This window comes from Pseudochaenichthys georgianus, chromosome 22 (genome assembly GCF_902827115.2).
Source record: "Pseudochaenichthys georgianus chromosome 22, fPseGeo1.2, whole genome shotgun sequence".
Taxonomy (NCBI): Eukaryota; Metazoa; Chordata; class Actinopteri; order Perciformes; family Channichthyidae; genus Pseudochaenichthys; species Pseudochaenichthys georgianus.
In genome coordinates, this window is record NC_047524.1 from 3,363,431 (window position 1) to 3,374,129 (window position 10,699).

At 40.8% G+C, this 10,699-nt stretch overlaps 1 protein-coding gene across 1 annotated transcript in view; it reads left to right on the forward strand.

Moving 5' to 3' along the window:
• Window positions 1–9,298, forward strand: part of pld1a (phospholipase D1a) — a 56,434-nt gene extending 47,136 nt beyond the window's left edge. Inside the window, exons 18-26 of the mRNA XM_034111466.2 lie at window positions 210–323; window positions 1,830–1,940; window positions 2,384–2,472; window positions 2,579–2,692; window positions 2,865–2,914; window positions 3,040–3,174; window positions 5,259–5,412; window positions 5,608–5,725; window positions 6,884–9,298. Coding sequence (XP_033967357.1) covers window positions 210–323; window positions 1,830–1,940; window positions 2,384–2,472; window positions 2,579–2,692; window positions 2,865–2,914; window positions 3,040–3,174; window positions 5,259–5,412; window positions 5,608–5,725; window positions 6,884–7,108 — 1,110 coding nt within the window. The 3' untranslated portion in view covers window positions 7,109–9,298. The remainder of the gene's footprint in view (window positions 1–209; window positions 324–1,829; window positions 1,941–2,383; window positions 2,473–2,578; window positions 2,693–2,864; window positions 2,915–3,039; window positions 3,175–5,258; window positions 5,413–5,607; window positions 5,726–6,883) is intronic.
• Window positions 9,299–10,699: the final 1,401 nt, after the last annotated feature.

Genomic DNA, 10,699 nt, shown 5'->3' on the forward strand with positions numbered 1-10,699 from the left:
TGGATGACTCAAAACACATATACACTGACCTGGTGAAAGCTTAGGAAACTGTCTGGCTGGGTGAGTGGAAGAAACACTTTAATCCTCACTCTCACACTTCTGCCTTTCCATTGCTTCATGTTTTCCCTCCTGTTCTCCTCTGTTTACTTGTTTCCATTCCTCCTCTTAACCCTTCCTCTGCCCATGTTCTCCAACCGCCTGCCCTACAGATCATGAAGCCAAAGTATCGCTCTCTGTCTTATCCGTTCCTGCTGCCCAAGTCTCACTCCACCGCCAACGACCTCCGATACCAAGTCCCTGGCTGCGTCAACGTCAAAGCGCAGGTAGGAGAACTGAACACACCAAGCTCCATTTTTAACTTTAACTGCACTCATAAAACACATGTTGTGGAAAGTGGGTTTTTTCCCTTCTTTATAATTATACAAAATGATAAGGTGAAGCAAAACCAACCCAAACTTTGAGCCAACCACTACGAGAAAATTACAGAGAAAAGCAAGAAGAGTTTAAACTCCTACTTTCCATCAGTTCTTTCCACAAACCAGCCTGCAAGCTCTGCTGGAGAACGATACAAGGGAGTGAGTGTTCAAAAGCTCTCCATGGGCCAAAAAGTTATATAACTACAAAGGTTTGCTCATGTGATACCCAGAGGTTTTTCGCCGAAAGGAACCGACCTTTGAGTGAAACGCTTGTCTAAAATAAGAAGCGCACAAGAGCCCATTTCAACTCCATCATGTTTGGTTTTATCAGAACATTTTCTTTTGTGTCGTTTTATAAATGTTTGTGTGTTTCATTCAAACTGTGTGACACCTTCTCACATTACAACTTCTCCATTTGTATTTACTATAGCCAGTGATAACACACACCAATTTTATAAATACCTCTTAATAATTTTGTAATATATATATTTGTTTTAATTATTAGATTTGTCGTAAAGTGAATTTCCTTACAGGACATATTTTTCACTTTTAATATGTTTGCCATGAGTAGAGTTACAATTTAAGAGGAGAAAATATTAAACAAATAGTTGAGTTTTTTTATACTGGTGTTTGTTATAACCTTATACTGACACTTTATGATATAATAATATATAGCTATACAATTTGATTGCTTAAATTCATTATTTATTTATTATTGCGATGCTTTGAACTATTTATAGTGTAAATTGGAATTATCCACATCTGTGCTCCCGGGTGTATCTGTGTGTTTTCTTCTTGTATGTTCCTGCCTGTGTACATGACATAAGCTGCTGCTCATAACTAATTGCCCCTTGCGCAGTGGCGGTTCTAGACCAATTTGACTGGGGCGGCCAGTTATTTTCTGAGGGGGGCACAATAAATGCAGGACGAAAAAGAGAACTAGACAGTATGAAGTTATTGCGCATAAGAAAACAATGCAATACAGTTATTGGTATTTGTTTCAGTACACTTATTCATTTCAGATATATCTTATAGTTATTACTGTTAGCTTCAGCTTAAGTTATAGTGCAATGTTTGCACTAACACCATATTTATATAAAAATAAAGGCAATGAACAGTTACTACTTTACATAAGAGTGTCTCCACAATCTTACATTACAGCAACAAAATCCTGCGGTGTGTAAAAAAAAAAAAAAAAAAAACTTTTCATTGTTAGGGGGGCCACAGGGAGGTCAGTGTTAGGGGGGCACTGACCTCCCCCGCCCCCCCCCCCCTCCTAGAACCGCCCTTGCGGGATTAATACAGTTGTTGATTGATAAAGACACATTTATCCATACTATATCGGAGATGACCATTCACGCACATACAAATGTGTAGAATTGCTGCTTTAATATGTCTGTTTCTGTGTGTTAGGTGTTGCGGTCCGCAGCAGATTGGTCGGCAGGTATCAAGTACCACGAGGAGTCCATCCACAGTGCCTACGTCCAGGTCATCGCTAAGAGCAAACACTACATCTACATCGAGGTAAACCAGCACTGAGGCCAGGATAGGAAAACACAAAATATGATTTGAAGTCGTAATAAGAGTTGAGCTCAATTCATCCGTGTGCTGTGTCACTGACTATCTCATTGTGTAATAAAATGTACCCTAATTAGGTTCATTGACCTTTCAGCATTATCACAGGTTTGTAAAAAACATTGAATAACTTTAGTTTTTACAATATGACATTAATACTAAATGGACAACAATATTCAAGATAGAAGACTAAAATGTTGGATCTACATAACATAACACATCAACACTGCACTACTAGTACTGCAGAATCGAAAATCGAATTAGTGTTACAAATATGATTGTGAATGTGCTTCCTCGTGTCTATCTAAGTTGTACTTTTAGAAACAAACTATGAACTGTATTAAGGGTCTCTCTTTTGGTTTGTTTCTGTATATGTTATCTTCTCCTATCAGAACCAGTTCTTCATCAGCTGTGCCGACAACAGGACGGTCTACAACAAGATCGGAGACGCCATCATCGAGAGGATCCTCAGAGCGCACAAGTACTTCCCTTTTTCTTTTGGTTGTTTAGGTTGTACTTGTGATTAAAGGAAGGCGTTGAGACACGATTGGTCTCAACGGTTCTCACGTTTATGTGTTTGCTCTCAGGGAGGGTAAGAAGTACCGGGTGTATGTGGTCACCCCCCTTCTGCCTGGCTTTGAGGGGGACATCACCACCGGAGGAGGGAACGCCATCCAGGCTGTGATGCACTTCAACTACAGGTGGCACTCATGGCACTGAAATACATTTTATATTAAAAGAGGAAGAGTGAGGGGAAATGAGAAAGCATATTTGGAAGTGTCTTTAGAAACCTGTTGTATTTCTTTCAAGTTGTGAGTCTAGGATGTGAAATATTTGAATGCTTTCTGATTATGTTTCAATCCGCCTCCTCAGAACCATGATCAGGGGAGAGTACTCCATCATCTCGCAGCTGAAAAAGGAGAGTAAGTACAAAAATACATTTTAAATTAATCGTTTAGAAACCCAATATTAAAGTTAGAGTTGGAAAAGTGCAATTATTTTTCTAATGTATCCTCATTTCCTCTCTTTTCCCTCCTCTCCTCTCCAGTGGACGACCATTGGATGAATTACATCTCCTTCGCTGGCCTGCGGACTCACGCTGAGCTGGAGGGACGCCTCGTCACAGAGCTCATTTACGTCCACAGCAAGATGCTCATCGCTGACGACAACACCGTCATCATCGGTCAGTCTCTCGTCTGCTCTCTCACTTTCTATCTTTTTTTCTTCTAGTCTCACTCTTGTCACTTTTCAAAGGTGATAAATCAAAAAATCTGGCCTCGGTTGTATGTCTTTAACCAAGTGTGCAGTAACGAATGTGAACCGTTTCTCAATCGCGAGGATGCTGGCTTGGTAGTCGCGTACTTCCAAGTCACTTCCTTCAGATACGAAGCAAGTATACTTCCAAGCCACGGCTTCGGAAAACGAAGAAGAATGGAACAGTGTGCCACTCTCTCTAACGGTTTCAACATAAACTGTACCGAAAATAAATACCTCACGATGTCTATCTAATTATGAACTTGCTTTACTTTCACGGAACCAGGGTTGGGTTGTAACGGAATACATGTAACGGCGTTACGTAATCAGAATACAAAAATCAAGTAACTGTATTCAGCTCGCGTTACATTTGAAAAACGAGTAATCTGATTACAGTTACTTTCGTAAACCTGAAGTGAATACATTTTGGATTACTTATTGGAATTATTGGTGGAAAGATTTCCTCACAACATTTAATATTCATTACTAAAGGTACAGCGGAATCATCACAGCGCACAAAACCTATTACCGCCGCAGATGGACCAAAAAAGCGTTTGAAAAAAAATCGCGAGTCCGCTCAGTGAAACAATAACAACGAAACATGGAGGAACAAAAGTCTGCGTTTAAATCGCGTGTGTGTATATAGAGGTGTGTGTGGTTAAAACACATCAGCCTGCGGTCACTTTTTAGCCTTACTAATGATTATTTCTGAAGGTAAACACAGTGAAGGCGCTGCGAAAGGCGCTGCGAGCTCGTCTTCTCAGAGGCTGAGTTAACCCTCCCGCTGCCTCCTGGCGCTGCAGAGAGTTCATGAAGTGAAGTAGGTTTTCCTTCTATAAAACAGCTGCGGGCAGCAGATACCGTGAGAGTCACAGACATGAATTCATAGATCAAGGCAGACTGGTGCACACACTCTCCTCTCCTGTTTTGCCGATTAGGTGCTTAAACAAATATAGCTCTACACACCCCTGGCCGAAATGTCCTTAAAATGAAGTCCGAGTTCGACATTTTAATTCATGTCCTGCCAACACTGGCAGGACAGAAGGCGACACGCCCTTTCTAAGCCGTGTCCCTCACTCCTCACATCCCAAGCTGCATCCCCAACAAGTGTATTATGTTGTTGCATCGTTTCAGATGTGATGTTTCAGTTGTGCTCTTGATAAGCCATTAAAACAGTAAAAACACGTTCAGTTTCCTTTTGCTTTTTGTGTCTCCTGTTCACCAAAACATACCCATTTTAGATGGAAAAAGAAAGTAATCCAAAAGTAATCTAAAAGTAATCTGATTACGTTACTTTTTAAAGACACGTAACTGTATTCGGATTACTTTCAGAGCCATGTAATCAGTAATCAGTAACTGATTACATTTACAAAGTAACCCTCCCAACCCTGCACGGAACACTTTTTTGGTGATAACAAATGTAACAAAGTAACATATTTACCAACACATGTCCTACGCCACTACATACTTACATTTAAATGTGTGCTGCGTCGGTTCAGCCATTCTCCGCAAGGGTTTTTGAAATTGGTCCGTGCGCAAAGCATTGTGGGGATTTTAAGGACGCAAAGTCAAAGTCAAAGTGCAGCCTCGAAATTTCCCCCAAACCAAGGACGCGGCCTCTGTGGAATTCCAAGTATGCTGGAGATTGGAACAGTACTTCGGCGGCACTCGATGAGTAGCATCCTTGAAATATTGGCTTGGAAGCCAGTATCCTCGAGATTGAGAAACGGCCAGTGACTGCCGTAGCATAGCTCTGCTGCGCCCTCTGGTGGCTGATAAGGCGCAGCACTTCAACTCAAAAAGGATTGAAATATGCTCTCTCTTGCACTCGTTTTTTATTTTACTATAGCTTTTACTCTCTAAAATGCTTATTCTGACAATATTGTTAATGTAAGTCTTATAAAGGTCTATTGGTTTATCGAACCATAACATTATTGCTATTTGAAGCAAGATGATGTCGTATTGCTACCAGTCAGATGATATTCAGTTTCTTGTTCTGTTCGATTGTTTCAGGTTCTGCCAACATCAACGACAGAAGCATGCTGGGTAAACGTGACAGCGAGGTGGCGGTGATTATCGAGGACTCTGAAAAGGTCCCTTCGATGATGGACGGACAGGAGTACGAAGCTGGACCCTACGCACTGCAGCTGCGCCTCGAATGCTTCAGGTGTGTGTGTGTGTGTGTGTGATTGAGACAGAGTTGTGTTTAAGGAGCACTTTATCATTTAGTGGAACATTATACAAAGTTATGTTTCAATTCTAAAGGCTTACTAGATGTATCTTGCCATCCATATTTCCTCAAAATCACTTGCGAGTAATAAAGAATGCTCTGTTTACATCATGTATCTTCTCTTTTGAACAGGACTATCCTTGGAGGTCACACTGACACCAGTATCGACCTGTCTGACCCGATCAGCGAGCGCTTCTATAAGGAGGTGTGGATGACCACGGCTGGCCGCAACGCCACAATCTATGAGAAGGTAGATATACATGATGGTTTGGGAGGGGACATTATAAGTCATTAGCCTGAGGAGCTACAGTAGATGGTGCTTTTTAAAATAGCTGTTACTTAAACATCATTATCAAATGTCACCTATCTAAGAAAAACATGTATAACAAGTTTAGGATTCATTAAATATTAAGGCATAATGTGAAGTGGGATCATTCTAGTATATCCAATCACCATAACTATGTGCCACTAGTGGAGAGCCTGACTGTTGTTGACTTAGGCCCAATCCCAAACCACGCCCTACACCTTACCCCTACACACTCCCCCTCCGTGGCGGAGTGAAGTGACACTCGCAGCTCAACGAGGCTCCCTCCTGTCAGATGGAGGGAGTAAATACAGCGGCAAGCTTTGGGACGGCCTCCCCTCTCTCCGGGAGAAACAGGAAATGTCGTAACTGTATCTAACAACGGTTTCAAATCAGCATCTCTGAGACAGAAAGTGTGAAATTAATAACTAAAATAAACCTCAACTTCTTTCATCTCTTTTAGTTTTAAACCTGATGTTTATAAGCTTCTTAGTCTTTGCAACAGTCTGTAAATATACACAACTTTATAATAACATGCACACATTTACCTTTTTCTAGACTAAACACAGGTAGGTCAGGTAGAGACCGGTCTCCAGTCAGCACCGCTGCAGACTCGCTGTTTGGTTTGCTTGGTAGCCCACTCCCCCTCCACACTCGTTGGTTTGGAACAGCACTTAATGTGGCGGACCCTCCGCACGAACGTGCAGGGTGTAGGGCGTAGGGCGTAGGGCGTGGTTTGGGATTGGGCCTCTATCACAATGCTTTATCCTCGGGCCATTTCACAGTCAGTTTTTCCACCCCGAAAAGTAATTGGGATTTTTCCTTAGCAACCTGTTAGTGGGCGGTCAACATGTCGAATTGTCCTTGGGTACTTAACTCCGAATTGCCTTTGAAGTATATGTAAGGTGTTTCTTTGGACTAAGGCATCAGCTAAATGCCATGTATTGTAACCTTGAATATGTGTACTATATACCAAGTCCAATAGATGGCGATATATTTCCCACGCTGTGGACTAACATTGAGCTGCAAGAAGTGGTTTATAACTAGTGTTTAAGTTCAAGTCATCAGTATGTAAACAGTCCATGTGTGTATGTTTGTCTGCAGGTGTTCCGATCCCTTCCTTCCTCCCTGGTGAGGAACATGTCCGAGCTGGAGCAGTACCAGGCCAAGCCGGGTTTGGCCCAGTCCGACCCGGCCCGCGCTCAGGAGGAACTGCGCAAGATCCGAGGCTTCCTGGTCCAGTTTCCTCTGGACTTCCTGTCTGAGCAGAACCTCATGCCCTCAGTTGGAACCAAGGAGGCCATGGTCCCAACGGAGATCTGGACATAAAGGATGCCAGACACATCAGAGTTGAACTTTCTGAGCATCTTGAGTGAAGTATCAGGATCGTCTTCGAATTTGTAACGTTGGATTATTGCAGAGACCGTCTTTAATCCAGAGATGAGCGAGTCTTCTGGATTGACATGACTGCCGGGCATTGGCAAATCCCTCAAACCTGTTTCTACTGAAAATCACTAAACTGTAGTCACAGCTTTTTGGGTAACTCGTTTGGGATGTATGAAGAAGTGAAAGATATCGCACCTGAGGACAATATGTATGACTGCATTGAAGCTGTGGAGATGAATAACAGGCACGTGAACTCTGGTTTTCGGGAATCAACTCAACTCTGCCCACGTTTCCCTTTTGGACTGTTGGAAAAGCTAACGAGGCAGCGAGGATTTCTAAGGCATGAGGGTGAGGCAATAGCAAGTTTTTGACAATGACGCTAATAAATATTCAGTTCTAGTTTAAAGTCATCGCGAAATACACCGAGATGGTAATGCATGTGACTTCCTGGGTCTGTGGTCTATTCTTGTAAGGTGCATCAGCGCTACGTACGCGGTTTATGAGCTCACAGAGGACTGATGAGTTTCAACGTCTGTTTTGTCTTGATGGTTATTTTCTGTAAAACAAATCCAAAACGTGATCACCTTTTCCTGTGCAGTACATGTTTCTAACTATGCTTGAGTCTTGTTAACTGCATTCTAAAATGCATATACCAATCACATCTCTGAAAAACATTATATTTCCTGTCGTCAGTGCTTAGTGACAGATAACCTCTAGACACGATGAGGTCTGAACTGTACTGCTGAAATCAGACTGTGTTGATCTGAAAAAGGGACAACATCTAATTCAACTCAGTTACAACACGATGTGTTCAGAGGCTGGATGGGACAATCGGGGCATCATTTCAAAGTAGTCATTTCGTCTTTGCTCAACAGATGGTGCTATTTTCTTAAAAATGTACAGCGGTCTAATATGGGCCTTTTACTTCCTCATGCCACTTCTCTCAGTCTTATACAGTGTTTGAACAATGTCGACAATGATTATTATAGCATGCAACCCATGCCGAGATAGCGTTTTATATCGCTTGTTACGTTTCCAGTTTCCTGGCAGTTCCAGTGGTTTTCTTGATGAAGATTTTTTGCTCGGCGTCAAAATAAAATCTTGTTTTTTAAAAGATGTAACCCAGCCTATATTGGTCAAAGAGAAGACTTACAGCACAATATGAAGCACATGTTGTAATTTGTATGGACTAAATGTGACTACTCCTTTAGAACCCAGCTGAACTGGATTAGTTAGTTTAGTTATGAATCACAGAGGCGGATTCCTGTAAATCAAAACATCAACGGATCATTTTGCATCAATAGGCCTTTTATTATGACTTTCCGCCTGAGTCACGCACACAGCATCAGAATCCTTGACACTTATTCAACAGAAGCAGACGATAACTTTGATGAAGGGGATCCATATTGTTAAATGGGACCAGGGAATTGATGGATGTAAGCTGAAGTGGCTGAAAACATCCCAGCCTCTGAACTGATTTCAACATGTTGTTTACCCATGCTGGATTTATCATTGCATTATCCATGGGAAATTGATGTATTTTCTATGTATGGCATATGGATGGTTGTGACTTCATATTTCTTTATCGTAACTATCCGCTATCTGTACCCCTTGAGCTCAATTCAGCTGGTCTTGCTTCCACTGTTTATGTATCGTACCTTCTTTTTTTTCTACATTTGAAACCTTTTTCTAATTTGTGTCTGTTCATGTAACACAGTGTAATTCATAATTTAAGTGGCTAACAAATAAAAATATATTTGGAAATGTTTCTTTCAGTTAACCAAGTTAATATAAGAACTGTATTCATCTTTCTTTATTGAATGTTTACACTGTAATCGAAGGATTATTTATTACAGATATCTTAGGTGTCTTTCTTTTTTTATTAGTTACACAACTTTAATGTTATCAGTGCAAAAGTCTGAAATGCAAAATAAATGATGTGTAAGGCACTAACTGGAAGGCTAATCAGGGTATAGTTTCTTAAAGGTCACCTATTGTGCAAAATCCACTTCTTCATGTCTTTTCTACATCAACTACTCTGTGTAAAGAGACTTTCAGGAAAAAAGATTCTCTCACTTTTTGCCACTTTGTCATAACGATGTTTTGGCTTGTGTAACCATTAGCCAATCACCAACCAAGGTAACCCCCCCCCCCCCCCCCCCCTTATCACCGGAATCTCCTCCTAGAGCACCATTGAGTTCTTTGTAACCAGATATCTCTGAGGGGCGTGGGGAGGGGCTCCTTATTTTCATCTAAAGTAACAGACAGAGAATCAGCACTTTGGAAACAGGGCTGAAACAGAGGGGATTATGGGTAATGCTGCAATGATCTGTTTGGTGTTTGGAGCCAAACACTTCAGAGACATGTTCTGTATATATCTGAGGCCTGTGATATATTGATGAAACAGTATAATAGGAGACCTTTTAAGATGTAAACATATAAAAAGTAATGGAGTAAATCAACCTTAATTGCCATGGGAACAAAATAAATGTTTGAACCAGCAAGAACCTGTTCATCCTAAATGTATCTCACAGTCAGTGCAAACTCTTGGGTGTAATAATCAGGTGGTTTACCTTAGGGGGTTTTATTGTTTTCCCAGTGTTGCGAAACCTCAGGAGGGAGGTGTAATGTGCAACCAGGAAATGTAACTGTTAATGATGATTAAATATTAAAGCATGTGAATACAAAGAAGTGGAAGAGATATTCATTGGAAACGGACGGACTCGCCCTTCATGAGGCTTTCAGTCAAACCCATTGGATGTATGTTGGCCAACTGTGCGCACTCAGGCCTCTCCCGTCGGGACTGTTGAAAAAGCTTACGGGACATTGAGGATTTCTAACGAATCCAGCAGGTTTCCTGGCAGGTTTTGATTTGATTAAGAATTTTACCCAGCGACAACATATAATCCCATTCTTTGTAATGTAGCGGTCTGTATCCGTCAAGCTTTTTAAAAATAATTTTGTAATGGTATTTGACCTACAGTATGGGACATTTTTTGTAATTTTTGTAGCGAACCTGTGTTTTTTATTTCGAACACTTACCACAATATCTTGTTAGGTTAGCAACTTCCTCTAAATGTGATGATGCGACATTTCAAGTTTCATTTGGCAGGATTTCTGTATTCTGATGAATGGAACTTTGATTGAATCTTGATGACTACGTAACGCACCCAACATGACAATGGATTTATTCAGCAGACACTCACTTAATTGTTTATGATCACCGCCTTTGTTTCATCAGACTAAACGTTTTGGTTTGCAACTTGTTCTGATTTGGATATCAAAGTGTTGTATACCCTTGTTTTATCATTTCATTATCTTTTCAAGGAGTCATATAAAATGTAGGAAGACTTTTTTCTGCAGTTGGAAGTATTTATGAATTGAGCCTGTTCATGTAACACATTTTCTTTTGCAAAGTTAATGTCAGAATGTCAATCTGTTTTCAGTTTTCTTAACTGTGTATTTTCATTGTAGTGAATCTTTTTTTATAAATATTAACTCGCGAATGTTGTGCTGCTTTTTTTATTATCAGAA